This window comes from Anarhichas minor, unplaced genomic scaffold (assembly GCF_050575085.1).
Source record: "Anarhichas minor isolate MPS153535 unplaced genomic scaffold, ASM5057508v1 ptg000080l, whole genome shotgun sequence".
Lineage (NCBI taxonomy): Eukaryota > Metazoa > Chordata > Actinopteri > Perciformes > Anarhichadidae > Anarhichas > Anarhichas minor.
This window is the reverse complement of record NW_027466526.1, coordinates 2,854,810-2,880,000: the sequence shown is the minus strand read 5'-3', so window position 1 is coordinate 2,880,000 and position 25,191 is coordinate 2,854,810. Positions and strand designations below refer to the sequence as shown.

At 39.5% G+C, this 25,191-nt stretch overlaps 1 protein-coding gene across 1 annotated transcript; it reads left to right on the top strand.

Annotated features, from left to right (window-relative positions):
* The first annotated feature begins 5,260 nt into the window (after positions 1-5,260).
* On the top strand, positions 5,261-24,326 carry ddc (dopa decarboxylase). Its single transcript, XM_076081408.1, has 13 exons — positions 5,261-6,051; positions 6,981-7,094; positions 7,180-7,299; positions 9,253-9,387; positions 10,093-10,236; positions 10,814-10,880; positions 11,319-11,413; positions 12,860-12,927; positions 17,796-17,872; positions 20,559-20,578; positions 20,698-20,796; positions 23,139-23,240; positions 23,651-24,326. The coding sequence occupies exons 1-13, from the start codon at positions 5,818-5,820 to the stop codon at positions 23,846-23,848; spliced, it is 1,473 nt and encodes a 490-aa protein (XP_075937523.1). The 5' UTR covers positions 5,261-5,817; the 3' UTR covers positions 23,849-24,326.
* The last annotated feature ends 865 nt before the right edge of the window (positions 24,327-25,191 follow it).

Sequence of the window (25,191 nt, the reverse complement as noted above, 5' to 3'; positions counted from 1 at the left end):
AAGCTGCACTGGAAGCAGAGCAACTGAGGAAGACAGGAGCTGTGCAATGAGAAAATAAGATAATGGGAAACATATTTTTATAAATTATAATACATGTAGTGTATTTATGAAAAATTATTAAATGATAAAATAGCTATAACTTTGTGATTCTGTTTAAGCCAGAGAAGGCCTTGAAGGCTCTGACGGCCCGCCACTGCAGTGCTCGGATTCAAGCCTTCACTGTGAATAGTACTTTGACTATTGACATTTTGAGTAAACACCAATTTTGAGACTTAATCCACAGTTCGGTTATTGGTCCGTGATTCCAGGGTGGTGCCCCGTAATTAATATATGTTAATGATCCTATTGATATTAATCATTTTATTAATATCAATCATTTGATTTTCATAACAATTGACAAACCCTCTCCTGCCAGATCCCAACAACTCCCTGATTTGAACGTCTTCTAGGCCTGCCTCACGAGTCCAAGTAATTGTCAAATAATCTGTTTAGTAATTTTGGTCAAAACAGCTTAGATAATGAAATTAAATGTTTGGTAAATATATCTGTGAGATATAGTCTCTGCTTGCATTCCTCTGCTTTCATGTGTTATTAGGTACCATCTTAATCCTTAATGTTTCTGAGTAAATTTAATATGCCATACTGATCACCCATGTACCGTCTTCTTTGTTTACATTCCTTTGCGTCCCGCCTTCCACTGGTAACCCAGTGTTAAAATCACCTAATCACCTAATGAGATAAGCCTACTTTGTACTTTTTGACATCAGAGAATTTGGAAAAAATACAGGAGACTATGATTGTTTGAACTTGAAAAATGTTAAATAAATACAGCTTTGGAAGACTGAATGAAGATGCCACACGTTTGCCTGCCTTATAATTTTTACACTTGCTCTCACCTCATGCACACGTCGACGATAAACTCATGAGATGGATGCAGTTCCAGATTTTACAGCCAGGTGCCGCAGTTGCTCTCCCACCGATTGCAAGACCCAGGGCATGATGGGAAATGCCTAGTGTTGCCAGATCAAAAAGTTTATGGGCTCTTAGTTTTGACAATATACACCACATTTTGTAAAAAATCCTATTTTTCTGTGTAATTATTATACTTAACGGTAGATTGTTGGCTATTGGTCTCATGTTGTGCAATGAAGGTTTAATCTAAAAACAATATATTGTTTGGTATTAGTAAAGTTTATTTATATAACACTTATACACATATAAATAATTACAAACTATCCGGACATGGTCCTATAACTACTAAGTATTCCACAGTATCAGTTGATCGACGATGTTTCCCTGATGTCAAATCTTTAATGTAAAGATGTCGGCCATATTACCCCGACATTTTTTTTGTTTGTTTGCATTCCTTAACACCTGAATTAACTGAATTTAATGCTGAAGGGACATTCAGTTAAATTCATTTTTCTAAAATTAAGTACTTTATTTTAAGAGTCACATTTTTCAAATGCTTTCTGTTATGTAATTCATTCTTTAATCCAGCCCTTATTTTTCTTGAAATGAACATTTATTTATTATTAGATTATTTATTATTTATAATTCATCCAGTTCAATTTGAAAACTGACAATAAATATTGTCGAGATATTATTCAATTTAACTTTCTTTATTTGATTTGACACTCAGTTGTTGACTACATACAGATGTTAATACAACTGTTGACTACTTTAATAATTATGGGACTAAATCATAGCGCAAGTTAGACATTATTGTGATGTCTTCTTCTTTTTCTTCTTCTTTTCAACTAACACACACACTCACACACATATATACGGCGTTACGCTTATTTCATACACACGTGTCTTATTCCCCCGTTAAATAATCACGGCCTCGCCACCATTGTGGACTATTGTGCGACGTGACTACTTTATGTGACTACATCCGCCTTCTTGCTCCCCCTTCTCTTTTTCCTCTCTCCTCCTGCATTGTTAAGTCTCGCGTGGTGTAATCACTTACGAGACTACGTAGTATGCTTGTAATTGTATAATAGATGTGTTGTGATAATAGCTGGTTCTTATAGTCAGTGCTCCAGTGGCGGGCCGTGCATTTCATACCTGGGCCTACTGTGCTGTCCTACTACAGTTGAACCACCTCCTAATAACCTCATTATGACGCCACAGCTACGGTTATTTGTTTCTAGGGGTGTAACAACACACATATTTGTATTAAACCGTTTGGTACGAGGCTTATACGAACCCAACAATACGTTTGAATAATACTAGTGTGAGACAAATGTGCCTTAAAGCACTCCTAGCGATGATCACCGTGTTACAATGATTACTTGTTGAACCTGTTGTTGACCATTGGACAGCTAACTGGGGAACACCAGTCTGTTGGGTGGGATGCGATAGACCTCTATCTCATGATAGATATATTTTTCTGTACATCATAGTGTGATTCAATTTGCTAAACTGTTTTTGCTTTTGATAAAATAAATATCTTTTGATTACAAATTTGAACCATCTATTCGACTATTTTGTTGATGGACCTCAAGCCAGAGGGGACTCTCTTCGGAGAAAGTCCGGACACGACACGAGTGCATTTGGAAAATGTAGAAGCTTAAATTGTGGGAAATATGTTTTCGGTGGACTGCGCTCACGTAGGAGACAACGTAGGATCGACGATGTTTCCCTGTCAAATCTTTAATGTAAAGATGTCGGCCATATTACCCCGACATTTTTTTTGTTGGTACTGTTTGCATTCCTTCTGATGCAAATTCAAAATATCCAAAGGAATGTACTGCTGTTTTAGTTTTGTTGTTTGCCGTGTTTTTTACTTGTGTTGCTTATGGGCTACAAGGGTTGTAATGGTAATTGTTTACCTCGTATATATTTCTACTTACGTAGTATATATACTTCTACTCATTATATTGTATTCATGCATAAGTAATTTTGCTCTGAACTTTGTTGAACTTCACCGTTTGTTTTTCATTGTTGTTCCTATCAGTCTCAGACCAAATGTCTGTAATTTTGGCCATCGGCCCCCACCTTTGCTCATGCTGTATAAAGAAAGCTTGTTCACTTTTTCTTGGTTCTTCCTCACTGAGACTGTACGCATTCTGTTGTGATGATTGAACCTTCTCTGCGCAGAGAATAACTACTTAAAAGACAACCTGGTTTTTGGTATTATGTATTTCAGCATGAAAAGACTCACGCAAAGCGGGTATAGGAATATTTTCCACAACAGGGTTTCACAACAGAATGACTTATCCTTGAACCTTGAATCCTTGATCAAGTTTATGTTACTGTCCTTTGACCTCTCACCTCAAGATATGTGAATAAAAATGGGTTCTATGGATACCCAAGAGTCAACCACATGCACTCGGCTGGCTTAGTTCCTACCAACAGATCACATTTCACATCCCCACGCAACCACTCCTCTGACACATCCACAGTCACACAAGGTGTTCCCCAAGGTTCCGTACTCGGCCCAGTATCCGCCATTTTGAACTGCTATGCCGATGACACCCATCGCCCACATCGACTCCTGCCTGTCTGCAATAAAGCCTGGATAGAACAACATTTTCTCAAACTCAAAAGTGACAAAACTGAACTCCTCATCGGCTCCAAGTCCACCCTCAGTAAAATCAAAATCTCCCTTGACCCCCATATTTGCCAATTTGTCAAATCCTCCCTCTAAAACCTTCGCAATATTGCTAAGATCTTTTATTTTATTTAGTATGTCTGTTACAACCCGGCTCAAAGGCTGCAACAGAAATGGGACACCAGACGAGTGTAAAAATAGTAAACAAACACATTTATTTAAAGGATAACATTTACTAAACTAAACAAACATGGAGAGTCAGTTGTAACTGCCAATGTTAACCAAATGAACTAGTGAAATATCCAGATGATGGTACGTGCTAATCCTTTTGTTAGACTGTCCCTTAGTGCGAGCCATCAACAAATCAGTGTCCCATCAACTCCTCCTGTATTCCCCTGAGCACTCTGTTCAAACGATTGTGCAATTACACACTTTTCCCAACTATGATACAAACTCATCCCTGACACACTTTAGCGACATGACGAGGCGAGTGTGTAAAGATTTTGTTTCCTCCACAGGCTTGGTGTTCTCACCACACACAAACAGCCCATCAACACGTTCCTACGCTAGGGGTTAATAATGTCCTTAATTAAAATCGTCATGAAATGTTATTGACTTATGTTCTCACTTCTAGCGGGGAATATATACTATCGTAGTGATCTAATGTAATGATCAAGGGGAGGATTGTAACGGTAATTTTTTACGTAGTATTATATTTTTACTTACGTAGTATATATTTCTACTCAGTATATTGTATGCATGCATAAGTAACTTCACCGTGTCTCTGTTGTGCAGAAGAAGAGTTCTCCCGTTTTTTTCTGTGTGTGTGTGTGTTGAAGCACAGCTTCAGAAACTACTTGAGTCAATCAATTCTTGTATTGGCCACGAGCCTCGTTCCCATTGGCTGGCCTAGTGGGGGTTTGTGAGGTGGGGGTGGTTAGTGGCAAGATAAAAGGAGCAAATGTCTCTTGTCCAGCTTACACACACGAACACACTCACCACGTGCCTGTCTGTCTGTCCGTTTATTTAACGCTAAACAAGCGGAAAAGATCCACCATCTGAAGCTCTCACTTTAAATGTAAGTATGCGCACACACACACACGCACATACATGCAAACATGTCTAATCCTATTTGAGATAAGGCTAAGGATAAGGGCTCTGCTTCTCCACAAGGGAAAGAGACATGCAGGGTTAAACACTTGTTGAATGAATGGCAAGGCACTGGCACAGAACAAGGGGCAATGCTCATGTGTTGTGCCATTTAGATAAGCACCATGCCAGTATATTGTAAAGGGATATGTTTAAAGCTTTTTGCTAATGATTGATTGTTGTAGGACTACAACTGGTTTATTCTTCAATGCATGGCATGTTCCTGGTTTGCAGATAACAAACAGCCTCAAAAACGGTACTGAGTCTTTACCTTATTTATTAAGTTGTAGGTCGATGTGATCAAGGACACCTTGATGAGGCTTTTAATCAGGTTTATTAAACTGCCCTTTGGCAGATTGTATTATGCGAGAATGAGTTTATTACAATCTATACAAATAGACTTGTTTTAGATGTGGAAATGCTTTTTCCTGCCAAGCTTTTCTGTTCGTGTCAGTCCATAAAATGAAAGAAAACTAAGCTATGATCAGACTGGCTTAATGTATTGTTAAGAGGGTCAAGGGTTCTTACATACATCTAAATTGTGCAAGCTTATACAAAGTGTGTCAAGGAGCATGGCTTAGGCTTTGTGCGTGTCCGTGCTGCTTTTCTGTAAATGAAAACATTATAATAATCATTATTTTCCAAAAAGAATTCTAGCAAGCCATATTAATGTGACTAACTGATCAATATGTAACCAACCATTTTAAATGTGTCCTAAGAGTCTCGATATCTCTCACCAAACAACCTAGTTCGATGACTAGCACTACATGAAAATCTCTGTGTAATGTTTATTTTATTTTTTTAATAAAAAAAAAAAAAAAGAATAATAATAATAATAAAGATACGTTAGAGTAATAAATACAGCTGAAACAGAACAAGAAAATCTCTGTGTAATGTGTATTTGATACACATTACATTTAAACCTCCAACCATGGCGTCCATCTCACCTCAGCTGACTGAGCTTATACATTATCAAACAAGCAGGACGTCATCATAAAAGTGGTTAGTTATTCAACTCATTCCTACCAGTAAGATCAAAGGTTACGCTTTTGACTATGTGGTAAAATTAATTACAATCTCAAAGAAAAGTCACATCCAACCCGTGAGAAATGATTTCTTCTGTGCTGTATTCCAGTGGTACCATGGATGCAGCAGAGTTTCGGCGCAGAGGGAAGGAGATGGTGGACTATGTGGCCGACTACCTGGAGAACATCGAACAGCGTCCGGTCTACCCAGATGTGGAACCGGGGTACCTTCGTTCCTTGATCCCCACTGAGGCCCCACTGGAGCCTGAAACTTATGATGACATTATCAAAGATGTGGAGAGGGTCATAATGCCAGGGGTGAGGTTATACTTTTGTTGATGCACACATTGGCATTGTAGTTGCACAGATTCTCTTGTGTTTTTCTGCAGTGTAATTCAGATTAGTCAGCCACTCAATTTGGAAAGTGATACTGGTGTTGAGAAGATAGCTTTCCTTTTGTGGAATCATGTCAATAAATTTAAAAGTGTAATCAAGTAATCTGACTCCAACAAGCTGCTTCAGTGTCTTCTCTTATCAGAAAAAGAATAGTGGCATCAGTGTTGGGGCGTTCTGTCCATATGTTCAACTCACTTAAGTAATTTGCTATAACACAAATATAGCAAAGATGTTCTCAAATCCCATGATGCAAGCAGCTTTTTAACCCAGCAGCAGTTGATTTTTGTGTATTTCATCGCATAGCTTAGACGAAATGAAATAGAATCATCAGACTATTAGTGATGCATTTAAGATTGTTAAAGTTTTTGAATTAATTTTACATTTTTTTTATTAATGTGAATGTATGCTTTACTAGTTATTTTGTTAGAACAGTCATCCTGTAAACATATTCATCTGAGGGATATTTTCCCCAATGCTGCATAACACATTTTATATACTCACCTCATGTCCTTTAAAACAATTAGAGGAACTATTACAAAGGAGGTCAAGTGTTTCTGGCAACATGGTGGTTCACTGGTGAGTTAACAACTTAATGCATTATAGTAGCACAATTGTTTTGGACTGCGGTCTGAGACAAGGACGGAGACAAGCGGAATCGAGTGTGTTTGAGAGAGAGACACTGGTAAGCCACCTCTACCGAGAGTGAGGAGCGTTGTTCCCTATGACAAAAACTATGACAAAAACTGTAATATATGACAATCATTTTGGCAACCACTTGCTCCTGATGACGATCTAAGGTTGGTCTTGTTCTCAAATGAATTAAGTATTTGCATGTTTTATCTTTTTTCCAGGTCACCCACTGGCACAGTCCAAACTTCTTTGCCTACTTTCCAGCTGCTAGCTCTTACCCTGCCATGCTGGCCGACATGCTATGTGGAGCCATTGGATGTATTGGATTCTCCTGGGTAACAAGCACTTTGCCGTGTCTCTGTATCTGACACTGTATTTATTACATGTAGTTCATATTTATATATGTGTATGTGTTTTCAGGCTGCCAGCCCAGCCTGTACAGAGTTGGAGACGGTGATGTTAGATTGGCTGGGGAAGATGCTGAAGCTGCCTGAGCATTTTATAGCCGGGACTCATGGCCACGGAGGAGGTGTCATCCAGGTACGTTTCTTTTGTGTGATTTTATGCCACCCTGCACAAATGTTCTCTGGCAGTCAAAGGAGTAAAACCAACCCTGCCAACATTTATACTCTTCTGTGGTTTTTTTTAACATGTGTTAAGTGAAAGGCTCACATTTTATAGGCTTACAGGAACCACGACTCACGACTGAGTGCCCCCTGAAAACACATTCATCAGCAATTTGTGTACTATTGATTTGTCGTCTTTTCCTCTCACCGGTTCACACCGGCTGAAAATTGGCAGGAAATTGCCTTTTCAATATGTCATCCACAGGCAGACAGAGATGACGGTGCTGGGATTGTTTCGTGTGGCAAAGGGCCAAGCATTAGTTTAGTGTTCCATTGACTGAAACGCAGCAGCAGAGGAGGCTATCTATATATAGGTGTGTGCGTGTTTATGGGACGGTGGAGCATGAGAGTGCACTCTGATGACAGATCTTTTCATGCCTCTTTTATTGTGACCACCTGAGTGTGAGGGCGGGTTTGTGTGTGTGTGTGTGTGTGTGTGTGTGTGTGTGTGTGCGCGCAATCATCTGGCTCATTGTGTTTTTGTTTTGTCTTGCCACTCTTCCTTTTTAAGTGCAGCCTACCGGCTCACTATGGCAACGAATGGGGCTGTTCTCGCTGCAGCCGGGCTAATGAGTGTTGTGACAGCACGTTGCAAGACTATTATCATAAACCTTATATCAAAAAGACCCTTCTAGTGACCTTGGATTTCCCTTTATAGCCATGCTATAATTCTAAATCATTCCATCATTCTAAAGTTACTACTGCATGAAAATGTTAAAGACACAAACTTATAGTTTTAATGCATGCATCATCTTGAGCAGTGGCTCATCACCCCTTATTCTTAAGTGCAATTGCACAGTTTTTCTTTTCAGATAGGAACATTTGCAACAGGTTTCCAAGGCTTATTGTGGTAAAAAGTCTGCTTAGTTACATTTGAAACGGAACTTAAATAAAGGCTACCAGGTTCAGAATCTGTGAGTAAGCAGGGGGAGGACAGGAAGTACACTTGGGTACGTTTAGTAGAAGCTTGAGGTTTGCCTTTTTTGGTTGTTTTTTGAGCAGCTAAAGCGATGTTCATCACAGTAATTTGATGGATAGGTTGATTGATGGAACCATTCTGTGGGTCCCTAACCTCTTAAAAATCATCTGCATTTGTTATTACATATCCATATTAGCCTGCTTGTCTGGTGATTTTGGTGATTTGTGCGTACTGGTTGAATGATTCGAACATTTTATTGATTTTCTTGTGGTAATACCCCAGATACCTCAGAAGTCAGGCTTCACAGGATGTGGAGGTGTCGCTACTTCCCGTCAGAAGGGATATCAGCTTTGTGAGTTTGCGAAAGGTTTGGGTGTAATTATATGCATCAATAGAAATTGAAGAGGATTAATTATACGCACATCATATAGGTGCAAGGCTATCAGAACAGCGTCAATAAAGAAGACGCCTGCATATTACTCCATGCCACAAAGTTCTTTTAATGAATACGTTTCAATCCTACTTGGATCTTTGTGTTGTCAGAATGTTTAAAAAGTGGAAACCACACCCATATTTATACATCGTGCTCACCAACAGGCAATCATATTGAGCCCCATAAGGGTCAAGGCAAGATTTTTTTTTATTAGGACTTTCTTTGCATTCCCTCGCAATATGTTTAGCATTCTCTTGCAATTATTTTTGCGTTCTTTCACAATAAATTGTGTTACTTTGCAATACTTTTCTTCTTCCATTCCTTCTCAGCCATATGTCTCGATCCGCTCCGCTGCTCCCAGTGTAACGGCACAATAATAAGATGCAACAACCCATACGTTGTATCAAATTAGACCAAAAGTATGATTATGTAAATACAGGTAACATTTAAGTTTGGTTTAAAGTCACAACAGTGGAGATGCAGCACTTTACAAGTTCCCTCTAATTCTCCAACAGAGCACAGCCAGTGAGGCAACCCTGATGTCCTTGCTCGCTGCCCGCTGTAAAGCAGTCAGACGGGTTCAGGCCACCAACCCTGAAATATCAGAGGCTGAAATCATGTCCAAGCTGGTGGCGTACACCTCTGATCAAGTAAGCACAAAAATATATGTCCAATATCGCTTATGTCATGGTTAATGTTTTTAACACTTACTCAGATATTTGTAAATCATTTTGTTTACAAATGCATTTATCAAAGTTTTCATTAAACCTTACTGTTTTGCCAAGGTACCTCAGCCAGGTTTATATAAGTTTCACTTTACAGACTCTGCAAATATGTTGACTTCTGTAAATATTCTCAGTTGTCCATGTGAACTAAGATCATTAAAGGTTACTTCAGAAACAGTAACATAGTTTTTCAGTGATTTAGTGAGACAGAGAGTCAGCCAGGCTGGAGCTAGCTCTGGTCAGGTTTAATACCGTGCTGACTCTGTGATTGGGTTAGGAAGTCGCCCGAGGGCCACACAGACCTTTATAGGGAGAGCAGTTTGTTGTGTTTCTACTGAAGAACACCATTCAAATCGAATCACCGGGTGCACATGTCTTATGTGTGTATTTCATTCTGCTTAGTAATCTATTGAAGATGATCAGGGATATATCATTGAAGCTCTGATGTTGATTAGGTGCAGGCTTATCTCCAGAAAAAACGTCACCATATAAGATCATTCATTATCCATGAATAAGAAATAAACTGTTCAGGTTTATCTTCTAACCAAAAGCAGGAGGCGATTCACCCCTGTGATCAAACAACCTGCTTGCGTTGCATTTTTTTTACAAATGTTTCATATCTTTCCTCAGGCTCATTCCTCAGTGGAGCGTGCTTCTCTGATTGGAGGAATAATGATGAGGAAGGTTCCCACAGATAACGCCTATGCTGCCGGAGGGGGCATGCTCAAGAAGATGCTGGAGGAGGACAAAGCGGCTGGACTCATCCCTTTCTACGTAAGAAAAGACAAAAATCCGCATCCATCTAGCCAACTATCACAAAGACAGACACAAAAAGCAACTCCATCTCCAACATTACTTATCGTTCATTTTCATATTGAGTTACATTCGTCGATCATTGGATTCTTTTGGTACACATGGAAATATTACAACCACTTACACAACTGCTCACTCTAATACAATGATGCAATGCGTGTGATGCTGCTGTGCACACCCCGAGGCTTCTGCTGAAGGATAACATTGTTTGTTTTGAACCTAATGTATGTCTATCTGGTTAAGGTCAATAATCCCTGTCTCAGCTGGACCCACAGATCACTATCAGTGAACAATATTCGGCAGGCTGCAATGGTCCAGCACATTTGAATTATTTGTGTTTATCGAAAGTGACATTAGGATCTATACGTTTCAATTAACACATCATGTCTGTGCTTGTACGAAAGCAATATATCACAGTAGCTGCAATGACAAACATGTTAAGATCCAACCTTTCATTCTTGTGACATTGAAAATAGAAAATGTCATGGATACAAATTCACATTAGGGTGTTAATGATTTGTATGTTGGTGTCTTTCAGTTCTGTGCGACCCTTGGCACCACGTCATCCTGTGCTTTTGATCACATTACCGAGCTGGGGCCCATATGTAAGTCAACTTTAGCATCAGCACATGCTTGATTTTAGTTTTGTTTTACAACAGGAAAATGAATGTCAAGCCCTATTGGCTGTATTAGCTTTGATTTGAGAAAGGCCAGGATGCTTGGAAGGGAAAACCAAATCAAGAGGGTGTCAGGGTGTATGTAAGGATGTCCTGCAACCAAATATACTGCTTGAGGGTGTGTGATTGAGAAACAAACGTACAAACAAAATATGTATTTAGTCAGCTTTCCAAATATTCAGTAGCCTATTAAGTTGCCTCAGAATTAATGATCCTCAATATGACCAAGCTAAAAGTAGATAACTCAAATTAATAGCTTGACGTGTTAAGAATATGTGTGTTTGTAGAAATCTATGAATATAGTTAGATTGACAGAAGTAATTATTGTATGGATGTTAATAGCCTCTCTGCTTGTGTCTGTTCCAGGTAATGAGGAAAATATGTGGATGCACATTGATGCAGCATATGCAGGGAGTGCATTCATCTGTCCTGAATTTAGGCCTTTGCTGAATGGCATTGAGGTGTGTAAAAACATGCAAGCCTTCATGTTCATACAGTGCATAAACACTATAGCACAACAGAGTTTTGACATAGTTGGATTTTAACCTTGATCGTCCCGATATGTGTAGGGCGGTTTTAATATGGTTTAAGCGCAGTCAAAAAGTGTGCTTCCACCTGCATGGATACATGATGCTGCTGATTGACAAGACAACCTATTTCTGTTAAATTGGTTGTGAAATATCTCTCATAGTATGTATGAAAGGAAACACTAACTGCATACTGAGTATATCCAGCTGCTTTATTTCAGTTTGAAAATGGCATAACGTTAATGTCAAGGAGAAAGCATGCAAGAGCGAGTAATAGCCGAACAATTGCCATTAGCGCAGGAGCATCAATCTGCCTTTTGAGGCTGCCGAGGCAGCTGTTGCTCCCTGAGCTGTGCAGAGACGCAGAGATAAGAACAGAGTAATTTCCTGAGGCAGCGTTGGACCTTTATATATATCTCACTGTTTATTAGACACACAATGTTGGTGGGGAGACAGAGAAACCAGATTTGACTGTAAAATGACCAACTTTTGTTTCATCTAAAGTCAGGTATTGGATATGAACGGTGACACATTTTGCTCTCATAATCTTGCAATTTTACAATGTGTAGTATCTTTTAATGCAATGTGAATTTGATATTCAGGGTCATTCTTGAAGGAAGTAGAGAGTGGATTGCTAAATTCACAAGTATTTAAACCACATGCAGATAAAGTTAGTATAATCCATATACCGTAGATGTAGTGTATAATTCTGGTGCATTAACGGGTCAAAAGAAGGAACCCAGTCTTTTAGGACGACGGTGCAGCCCTGCTGAAGGGTTGGTTGCTAGGATATGGGTGATGGGCGAGCAGGCAACCAGCCCCCTTTAAATCAGTCAGCTTGGCAACTGTCAGCCAGGAGTCTGTCTCACATTGTCTCTCTACGCTGTGTTATTGCATTTGTGGAGGTAGAAAAAAAGGATATTACACGAGATAGCCAACAAACGGATGAGAACAGATTAGGAAAGGTTTGTCTCCCTTTGAATAAACCCTGCCAGGAAAGGGTTATTTTCCGTGTGCTCTGTGAGCTGTTGGCTGGATGTCCCTCTTTTGCATTTCAAATAAATCATGCCTGCTTTAGTCCAGATAATGCTGCTGGTGAAAAGGTTGTCTCTGCATCAGTAATGGTAAATTAAGATGTATTATTGGGTGTGTTTTGGCCAAAATACATTTCTCAAGTTGTGCTGATGTAACATAAGAAAATATTAGAACTCGTGTGACCAATTATTCCATTTCATTATCCTCTGCGCAACTTCTTTGATCTTGCTAAAAATATGTGGCAGCATATGCAGACTTCACTGAAAGCCACTGATGTTTTGTGTTCATTTTCATTATATAATAATACCTTTCATTCTAGATAATGAATTATTGTTTCTTTTAAAGTTTGCAGACTCTTTCAACCTCAACGCACACAAATGGCTTTTAATCAACTTTGACTGCTCTACAATGTGGTAAGTTATGCATGTCAAGGTACTGTGCGAGACAGAAAACCAAAACATGTGACACTATAGACAGAGTTGACATGTAAAATATCAAAAAATCAGGTGTGTCTAAATCATGAAAATGTATCACATTCGAAAAGTCCAAAAAACCACGTCTGCTTTTTTCACCTGTTTATCAGTCAAACTGGTAGTGCAGGTAGCTAGAAATGTTTGACGTCTGTTTGTTTTTTCTTCATGAGTCATTAAAGGATTTAGAGAAGATTTAAGGAGCTTTTTACACACTGAAGTAGTATATAGTACTATAGTACTACTAGTGAATAGTATGTCAACGGGATGGCAGATCAACATTTTGTTTTGAAGGAAGACACAGATAAAGGAAACAGTAAAAGATCTTCAGGTCAGATGAGGTTAAACCTTTTTTACCTGCAGGTTTATGTCCATGGTATGTATACTGGAATGATGATTGAGTCAGTAACACCCCTTATGATAAGTTGGTATATGTTATATGTAACATAGACCTTATTTGCATGGCAGTAGTGTTCCACACTCAGACAGGGAATAATCAGGTTGGCAAACCTTCAGGGACTCAATTTATGTCAGATGTTTTGTGGTAATTTGATTAGATGCAATTCTTTTGTGGTATAATACACCATTAAAGCACATCATTCCATGAAATGATAACGCCTCAAGGTTGGTCCTAAATTATTATCCTCTTCTACTCCTTCCGGACGCCGGCATCCTTGGACAACTTAACTGTCTTTTAGAGGCTGTAGCAGGCTCCGTTTTGGAGCAAGTGTGAAGGTGTTGATATCATATTAAATTATAAAACCTAAAGAAGCCATTGGTTCCAACCATGTCATGATAGCTTGACGGGAAAGAGACTAAATAAAACTCCGTAATTAGGCTAAATTGTAAGGGTCAATATTTACATTCTGCTCAATAATTTAATGTGTCATTAACTTACCTTAAGTACAGGTAGGGGCCCAAAGCTATTTCTTTCTCCTGGGCCCCCTAGCAGGAAAGTCCAGTTATGGAGGAGAAAAGCAGTCCAGCTCAAGCAGAACAAACATCCTGGATCCTGTTCTCATATATATATATATATATATATGTATATATATATATATATATATATATATATATATATATATATATATATATACATATATATATATATATATACATATATATATATATATATATATATATATATGTATATATATATATATATATATATATATATATATATATATATATATATATATATGTATATATATATATGTATATATATATATATATATATATATATATATGTATGTATATATATATATATATATGTATATATATATATATATATATATATATATATATATATATATATATATATATATATATATATACATATATATATATATATATATATATATATATATATATATATATATATATATGTCAACATCTTTGAAGTTGAACTAGTTTGATGGTCTTCATATATTTTGCACTATACTTTTGACAGCTGTGCAGTAATTTATTCAAATTGTTGATAAAAATTTAAAAAACTCATGACATTTGAAATACAAACTGTCGTTTTACAAGACAGTATACTACAACTGTCTAAAGTAGTTGAATTTAGCTCCACTCTTTGGTGTAGTGCTGCTTAACTTAAATGTATCAGTAACTAGAAAGGTGCACTTAATATATTTCACATCTCTGGCAGGTGTGTCTGCAACGGCTGTTGCTGTATTCTGTGATTGAATGACTACAACCCACAATTGCCTAATCCCCATCTCGACACCAATGTCCTGTTAAACCCGCTTCATTCATATTCAAAAACAAGTGGAAAAGAAGTTGTCGTGAAAGACACACCATACAATTGTGCCAAAAACTAAATTGTGCTGTGTGTCTGCTTAGCTACACTCTTGATATGGTCCTTTCATTGGTCATGGGCACAGTACCAGCAGCTGTCAAGAAATGATTTATTTTTCCTTCATGTTCTGATTGGAACCAGAAACTTTCTGTTCACGAAGTCCATAACGGGTCAAATCTTCAAACGCTTGAAGATTACATATTATTGAATTATGCATGGTATTGAATAATTTATGATATTTATAATATTTTGTAATTTACCTTTTAACTACTAGGCCTGTTTTTAGCCCCCTGCTCGAAAATTGCATACTCCTACTCCTTTGAGTACACTACCCAAACTACAAGGTCTATTTTAATAATTTTGATGCTAGAATACTGGTAACACTTGTGAGATGTGTTGATATACATATAGATTTTGTATATGTTACTGGTTAATATAGAAAAATAAGAGATTACACAGCTGAAATTGAAAACATTCAGCTCCGCCTGGAAAAAATGCACTTTCAGTGATAAAAAGTTATTGAAATAATGCAGTATGATCCCTAAAAACTTTCCCAAGTCATAGCATAACTGATCAGTAGTTATTACAAAATGGTTAGAGTGGAATAAAGTGAATAATAAGAGGTTTTTATTACAAAGGGGTCAGGCGAGGTCATCATTTTCGAACCAGCTGTTGCAGCTCTTACATTGTACTTTTATACACTATATAACTATATATTTCACTTTCTTTATCACTCATATGATTCAATACATCCAAATACAGATAATAGGAATCATATTCATATTCATAACATCATCAGAGCCAGTTTTGGCTGTCATCTGTAGGATTTTCTCATTTCATGTGTGTGTCTGTGGCTGGATCTCAGCCTATCCTCGGTCGATTTCCAAAAACAACCCCTCCTTAGACGCGTCACAGGCTTAGGAAGACTCACGCCAAATTTGGTGGTGATCGTCAAAAGATTTCATACAATAAAGTTGCCAGAAGTGACGCGTGTACCCCGGCGGAAATTTCCGGTCGCAGGCAGTCTGACCACTCGCCCAAGCCCCCTTGACCGCTCTTATTCTGGAAACAAGTCGGAAGTCAACAGTATGCAGTTGGCAGCAATGACTACAGCTTTGGAACGGAAATTCCGCGACGTTATTATCCATATTTTGAGAAAACTTGGGCACATACCCACGATTTTTTTCGGCGAAGTTCAGCATGAAGGTACGTTTGATCACACACAACGGTTTAGTGCTTCTACGGATCGTAAAAAAGAAGTTAGTTACGTGTTCCGCCACGTGTGCTAATGCTATTACATGCTTTGTATGACTGGGTAGCTGTTAGCATGAGGGTACAAACATTGATTTACTGTACTCATAGCGCCGATTTCTGGCCCGGATTTGGTGCTTTTATGCCACGATATTGTTATACTTATATGAGTAGCCTATAGTTGTCTTTGGAGTTTATAATAAGTGACTTATATGATGTTGTTGTCCACACGTTGCTATTTCATCCAAAAAAAAAAGTGGCCGTGTCCACACTACTGGCTAATAATCATGCTATTTTCCGCATTTGATTTTGGGGTACCCTGAACCCGAGCGCCCCCCAGCCAGAAGGTTAATATTTACTAATTTGCCTCAGAGGCTTTCATGGTCCCATGAAGTAACAATGAGTAGTCCATTTAAATCCGATATCAATCAACACTACATTATTTGCACAGTAAAAATAGAGCTACGCCTCCCACATGCCCCTTTTGTCTGCAGCAAACAAGACATGCTCTGCAAAAGGAAACGGAAGTGTTTCAAACCTCAACATGTGGTGAGGGAAAATGTCCTTAAACCATTTTTCCATCACCTCCACACTTTCCTCACTGAGACGTTCTTTGAAAATTCAAGTCGTTTTCTCATTTCTGGATTTAATTAATCTTTGGACTTGGACACGGACACGGACACACATGGACACGGACACGGACACACATGGACACGGACACACACACACACAAGTCTCAACACAAGGGACACAAATAAAACATAATGTGCAAATCTAACTGAAGACCAGGGTCTGGTGCCAGACAGATGAGAGAGAGCGAGGGCGGAGCAAGGAGGTCTCTTATATAGGTAACCCACATCTTCATCCAGGTGCCCTCAATCACTCGTCAGGGAGCTGCACCTAGAACTCAAAAGACACAGAATACATACACACACACCCAAGCACATACATTCACAGCAGGATATAGAACCATACGTTACACTCCCCTCCTTAAGATGACAGCCATAAGGATATAGCTAATCTACAGCTTCATCCAGGTGCCCTCAATCACTCGTCAGGGAGCTGCACCTAGAACTCAAAAGACACAGAATACATACACACACACCCAAGCACATACATTCACAGCAGGATATAGAACCATACGTTACACTCCCCTCCTTAAAATGACAGCCATAAGGATATAGCTAATCTACAGCTTCATCCAGGTGCCCTCAATCACTCGTCAGGGAGCTGCACCTACAACTCAAAAGACACAGAATGCACACACATGCACACACACACACACACACACACCCCAAGCACAAACATTCACAGTAGGACATAGAACCATACTTAACAATATGAGCAAACTTTAAAAGTCTGTTGCTGCTGATAGACAGGTTAGACCCAGCGCTGTTGTAGCGAGTGGATGTTTGTCTAATTAAATTGAATTTCAATTTTAAGAACTGAATGTGGAATTATATAGAGTTGGATTTTCAGTGAGGATCAAATAGTTTCCGGGCAACTGAATTAAATTACATTCAGTTTCAGGTTTATAGGAATTCAGTTTCTATGACATATATTCCTGCCCATACACAATCATCAAAACACCATTTTCATAGAAAGAGTTAAAGAGTTAAAGTCTTAAATATTGTATTTGTATTTTTGAATGGTTAAGTAATATATGGTGTAAAGATTTTTGTCAGCACCTATCAACTATCACAGCATTTCGTTGTCTCAGTATTTGTACTCGGAATACAGTTGAATCTAATCTAATCAACAGGGTGAAGAAGAGAGAGGACATCATTGGAGCCTTCAAGATGGAACCACTCTACCTGAAACATGACAACCAGGAGTCAGGTAGTCATTTCACTTAAAGTATTTGAATCCATGATCACAGATCAGGTTGGAAGAATCCGGGGTCTACTGCATAACATATTGACAAAAATGAACAGTTGTGACCTTGTTTACTGTTCATATTGTGAGGAAGGTGGTTAGTGTGCCCATTTGAGCCAAAATTCACATACATCCGATTCAACAATAACTACTGAAGCGGGGCACCATGGTCTTAAAATACAGTGTCGTGTAGCTTAAAGCAGATGAACACAGGCATGAAGATGAATGTGTGACAACTCGACAGGTGTGTGTGAGAGTGCTCTTGTAGGCCTACTTCTGTTTGTGAGGACCTATGTGAGTTTTAGAGCTTGAGAGGGAGGATTTCTTTGTGTTAGACTTAGTTTTAGGGAATGCATTCTGTCAACAAGGTTTGGGGTTAGTGAAAAAAGTGTGTGTGTGTGTGTGTGTGTGTGTGTGTGTGTGTGTGTGTGTGTGTGTGTAACTATTCAATGTTGGCTTCTGTGAGCAAGTTCTGTAATCATTTTCTACCTGTAGTTAAGCTAATTTACTGTATTTGTGACTTCATGTAATTGGTCACCCTGTCACCATCCGATCTGTCCCTGCTGATCCGTTCTGTGCATCTTAGGGCGCGTATAGTACCCACCCCTACTCTGCTTCTGATTGGCTGCTGAACGCTAACGTTAGCCTAGCTATGATGTTGACCGGTGCTTCAAACTAGAAGTAGCGACCCCCGTATTCCCAAGGAAGACTACCTGGTCCGAACAACGGTTGCCCCAACGTTTTTGGGAAGCTAACTTCTGCGGGGGTCGATAGCTAGCCAGCCGGCCAGTCAATCTCACAGAGCTCGCTGGAGTTCTTTCAAGAGACGCTCCACAAGAACGGAGCGAACCCCACTGATCTCCCTCTGGTTCTCTGGATGAGGAGCAGAGCACAGTGGGGTGCTGGAGGCTCTTTAGGGGCATTGGGATAGAGCAGGGATTCCCAAAGTGTGGTGCGCGCAGCCCTGGGGGTGCGCGAGAGGAAAAATGTAATGGTGATCTAATGGTGTAATAATTAATATTAAATATAATTTTCACAAAATAAAAACATGAATTATAAAAATTCGCTTTGTAAGATTTAAATTTAAAATTAAAAACGTACAATTTAATAAATATATGCACGTCTTTTACGTACACACTAGCTAGCCAGCTTGTGCAGCTAACATCAGCTAACAGCTAACTTCATTCATTCAGCAACATTCATGCAAATATGCTAAACTGAAATCGGGGAAACTGTCAGGTGGGACATCTGAAGCTATATCAGTCATAAAAGAGGAGAGGGACAGAGAGAGAGAGAGAGAATCGGAGGCGAGAGAAACGGAGAGGTGTGTTGGGGAGAGACCGGGAGAAGAAATCGAGCAGGAGTCAGAGGAAGATGAGACGGAGGAGACGGAAAAGGAGGAAGGGATAGCACAGACAAATGGGGAGCACATAGGCCCATCGCGGAGTCAAGGTGAAAGAAGAGGAAACGAGAGTGAGCATCAGACTGGGAAAAAAAGAGGAAATATGATGAAAATGATCTGGGTCTGGTCTTCACTTGGATTGGCAATGCAGATTGCCAAAAGCCACAGTGCGTGGTGTGCAGTGAGGTTCTGGCTAACAGCTGTCTGAAGCCCTCTTATTTACGTCGCCACTTGAACACCAAGCATGCCAGTGCAAGTCAAAAGCCCCTTACATTTTTTATATTGAAATTGGAGGAGTTACAAAACAGCCCAAAACAACTGCAGTCTCATTCTATGTATGGTTAATTGTAAATTGAATGTGATGCAATCTGCCTCTGAGCCTGTGCGTGTGTCCTCGCCATCCTTATTGCTCTTTCAAAGTGACGCCTTGTGTAACTGACATTTATTTATGCAAGGCAGACTTAGTGGACGTTCTTGCACATACGCAAAAAGGATTGGGCAGCTAGGACAGATTATAAACTGACACATCATTAACATCATGAAAATCAGCATCAAGATCAATCATCAAAATGAGGATGAATCACACTTGACTTTAAAAAAAATAAAAATAATTTGATTCTGTGTCTATATGTATCCACATCTGCTACAATTGTGTGTGCTGGTGTATATGCTCCTAGCCTGCAGCTGGGCTCAGAGCTGCACTATAATTTGTCTGACAGACAAGCAGACAGAGAGAAAGACAAACGGCTACCTCCCACCACTCTGAGGCACCTTACAAAAGCCTTTTGCTCACACAATCTGGACTATTCAATCTAATTAGTGGGTATTAGCAGCAGCTAACACAGGCCCCATTCTGTACAGATGAAATATCTGTAGCCAGTGGTCTGTGTGGACTGACAGTGCTGTGATCAGTGAGATACTGTATAGGGGGTGGGCGTAATGACAGCAACACCTGGACAGTAAAAGGCAATCCCAACAACAAAATAGCTTTACAATAGATAATGTTATGAAGCTGATAGTGTTCAATTTCAGAGCTTTGTTGATTCAGCTTCATCGGTGCAAGTTCTTGTTTCCTCTTTTGTTGTTTCAGGAGGAAAAGGGAAATTGCTCTTTTTTCGTATGATAATCTAATGACGAGAATGCAGACCGACCCTGGAATAGATTGAAAATGCAGCATTCACAATGTTCACTATTACTTTGTGATGTGACATTTTTTACTGATTCCTGAACTGTTTCTTCCTTCAACAGGGCTGGTCACAGATTATAGGGTAAGATGAATCAATGTTAATTATGTTTCTACAATTTGCTAGTAATCAAATAATCCCATCACATCAAATTTGCAGAGGTTAAAGCTATAACCACTCTACTCTCTTCCTCTGTCCTGAAGCATTGGCAGATTCCACTTGGAAGAAGATTTCGCTCACTAAAGATGTGGTTTGTCTTCCGTATGTATGGGCTCCATGGCCTGCAGGCTCATATACGAAAGGTAAGAGACCACCATGTATCTGTGCCCTTAATGGGACAGTGTGTACGATTTGGTGGCGTCTAGCGGTGTGGTTGCCGATTGCAACCAACTGATATATACCCCTCTGCTCATCACTCCCCTCCCAAAGACTGTGGTAACATGAGCTGCTGAGTGCAAAAGCATGGTAACGCCGTTTGCCTTGCTCTGAAGCCATCCTAGTAATAATAACACTAATTTAAAAGTAATGGAAGTCAGGCAGTGGCAAGCGAAGAGGACCCGCTCCCTATGTAGATATGAAGGGCTCATTCTAGGCTAATGGAAAAAAAGATTCTTTCCGGTGATTATACACGAATGAAAACATACTTATGAATATTATATTCCATTTCTTTTAATAGATCCCTAAAATGCTACACACTAGCCCTTTGAATTTCTGGTTAACATTTGAGTAGTGTCTCTCTAATAAATGTCAGTAAATTCAGCTTATAGGTAGTGTTGATTCATAAAATGTACGAGTGCTGACAGTGGTACGCAGTCTGAGTTTTACCCTTCTACCTCTTAGGGTCTCATTCCTTCTCAATCACTCCCAAAAAAATAGAAAACACTTCTGACTATCACATATGCCTGGTCTTTATGGTAAATGCCATCTCCGTTCTCCCTTCCACCCCCCACCTAATCCTTCTTAGCACTAAAGTCAGTCCACTGCCCCCATCTCTGCCTCCATCAGCATATCCTGTCAGTCATGTGTGCCTGGCCTGCATCTTCTTTTTATAGCAACATTTTCCTACATTTCTCCTCCAATGCCCATCCTCCCCACCCATGCTTCACCCCTGCATGCGTCTGTCTCTCCCCCTCATGCTCTGTCAATCAAATAAGCCTGTTTTGTGTTTACTCTCCATTTTCAATGAAGCGGCAGAAGCAGCAGTGATCCCTGCAGCCATGACCCGTGACACACTACTATACTGTACATCCGCCCTCTAGAGATAGAACAGTTTGAGCTGTGTTTTTGGTCCTTTTTATCTTGTAGAGTCAGACAATATGTTGGTTGACCGTGGCTAAGTGGAGAGCAGGGCCGTCCTTCAATCAGAGGATCGGCGGTTCGATCCCCGGCTCCGGCTCCACTAGTCACATGTCAATGTGTCCTTGAGCAAAAACTTAACCCTGAAATTGCTCCCGTAGCTGTGCCTACTGTGTATAGATAGATACTGAATTGTAAGTCGCTTTGGATAAAAGCCTCTGCTAAATGGCTGCAAAGTAATGGTCAAATGGAAATACAGCATGTCTGATGTACCGATTGTGAGTTTAGTCTTTTCCAGGAAAACCAATTTAAGTTGTTCTTTTTTTCCTTTATGAACTCTAAGGAATTATCCTCCCATGGGAAAATGATGTTGTTAAATGTAGCATTTTAATGATAAAGTCTTTAAATGTTAAATACCTAGAATACGGTAATTTTCCAAACAGACAATGAGGTCATTATAGTATATTGGCTTGTAAACACCTCTGAGTGATGATGAATTACTGGCTGGGAATTAGGAAACAAGTTGGTGGTCAACCAGCTGGTCTTTTAGGCCAGTGTTCGATCTCATTAGAGAGGCAGGAAACGTGGAGTTAAAGTTGGTCCATATAATTGTGATCAGATGTAGTGATGCATGTTTAGTATTTCACTATGCATTCAATGTCCAGGTGGGCTATTTGATCATAAGTGGATAAAAGTGTTCGTAGGAGTTTGTTTGATCGCACATTGATTACATTTCCAGGGAACCGATTTTGATACAGACTATTTCAAGGTTGCCTAGTCCTGATTTTGAACTGAGCATTCTAGGCAGTGCTTTCTACCAGGATGTGTACTATACCTCAACTTGCTCTATTAATCAAATGTGTTCTGTTATCAACAGTTACTGATGGTTACATTTTTTTTATAGTCAGGGGATACACTCCAAAGAGTTACAGACTGAATCAGTTCAAAAAGTCATCTGATATCTATGGTTTATAGCACTGTGCCGTGTAATGATACAGCACTGCCACCTAGTGAGAATCATAGAAATTTTAGCCTTTAGTAGAATTACTTGCTAATTGTTTTCCTGCAGAAGACCAGGCACCAGTTACAGCACATGCTCTGTTATGCTGTATACAACCTATTACACCAATAATTGAATTAATAACCCCTCGCCCTTTCACTTGCTTGTTAAATTTACAAAGCAGTTTCTTTAACTTGAATGAACATTAGACATTGTCAGATCTCTGCAGACTTAATTAAAACATGTGGACATTAAGACCAATTGCGATGTTACTTTCATCTAGAAACACAGTACATTTTACAAACAGCTCATGAGTCAGAGTACATTATCTCTGTCTTGTCTTTGCAGCACGTGCTCCTGGCCAAAGAATTTGAGAGTCTTGTGCGAGCAGACAAGAGGTTCGACATCTGTGCCGAGGTTGTCATGGGACTGGTTTGCTTCAGGCTCAAGGTAACAACATCCAACATTAAAGAACTGTGATGTGATGTTTTTGGTTGAATTATAGTTTACATTGGCAGAGGAAAGCTAAGGTCTGTAGTTGATTTTAATAATGTTGAATATGGTGTGCCATAAGATGACAAACACATTATTTATCTATTGTACTGGCTCAGTCCTTCTTACACACATGAAACTCAATTACAGGTGAGTTATAAAGCGACGAGAGAGGTTTACATATATTTTTGCATGCACTGTGATATATGAGATGATAGAAAATTCTATATATAGAACTTCCAGTTAGGAAACGCTGTAAAATGCAACATGACCAATAGTGTAACCTAGTAACCCAAGTGTCTAGGAAAGATAAAAATCCTGGCTATCGTAAACAATGTGAGTTATTTTTCCTCCTTGTCTCCTCTCAGGGCTCCAATGAGTTGAACCAGCTCTTGCTAAAAAGGATCACCAGCAGCAGAGAGATCCACCTGGTGCCTTGCCAGCTCTCTGGCCTCTTTGTCATCCGCCTCGCCATCTGCTCGCGCAGCACTGACTCATGTCACATCCAACATGCATGGCGCCACATCACGCAGCTGTCCTGTGAGCTTTTGCAAGATAATCATTGACCAAAAGGCTGGAAAGGGGCTGTCCACCCTAATTCCAAAAGTAGGACCAATGTGAGGACACACATTCTGAGTTTCATGTTGCAGATGTAAAATGTCATAAAAGGAATGAACAATGAATTCACAGCTTTCCGTCTGCAGCCATGTTATGTAGTCTTGTAAGCAGTGGTCATTATGTTGTTCAGTTAATGCATGTGAAAATAACCTGTTACAAAACGTATCAATAAAAACACAAATGTGTATGAAATGAAAGAATGCAGGTTCCAGATATTACATTTTCTATCTGCAACTTCTCCCTCCATTGACTTTGCTCTTATCCCTCACTTTTTAATGATTATGTTATTGTCCTCATTGTAATGCAATCACCCCGCTGTGGACCTGTCTTTTCTGTCTATGCCGCTTCTGTGTCTTCTGCGAAAAAAAACATGGGTTGGTTTGTGGTGAATTTGTGTGCGTGTGTGTAAATTAATGTATGAGTCAATGGGTGTCTGTAATAGTCTCTGGGTGGGTGCTCATACAGAAACAGCTTTTATATGTCTATGTTTCTTGATATGCTTAAATAAAGGATTATAAATAAATACATTTATTTATTATTAATATATGACTTCATTAGCTAAATTAGTTGTGTTTCATGTTAAATGGCAGGCAAGGACCTATCATGTTTTTGGATAAAGAATTCCTATACATTCATTTAGTGTTTTATGCACTGAAGTTTCCCAAAACTGTACAAGACAATCGTTCTTTCACAGTCTTAACATAATCACCCTATAGTTATGTTTCTGTGTTCAGACAGAAATAAATTATTGAATAGAGTTAAAAAGAATAGAGTTTAAAATCTAAGTTGTGTAAGTGGTTCATATATTTGATATTCTTTGACTGCACACTAACATAGATGTGGTTGCTATAAGATCATTCCATTACAGCAGTACAAGGAATCTCGGACCTTTACACCCCCTACATCAGTCTCTCATCATCTATCCATCCATCCATCCATTTTCCACCGCTCATCCGGGGTCGGGTCACGGTGGCAGCAGGCCAAGCAGGCCGACCCAGACCTCCCTCTCACCGGCAACATGTTCCAGCTCATTCTGGGGGATCCTGAGGCGTTCCCAGGCCAGCTGGGAGATGTAATCTCTCCAGCGTGTTCTGGGTCTTCCCCGTGGTCTCTTCCCAGTTGGACGTACCTGGAAAACCTCCAGTGGGAGGCGTCCAGGAGGCATCCTAATTAGATGCCCGAACCACCTCAGCTGACTCCTTTCGACGCGAAGGAGTAGCGGCTCGACTCCAAGCTCCCTCCTGATGACCGAGCTCCTGACCCTATCTCTAAGGCTGAGCCCGGCCACCAT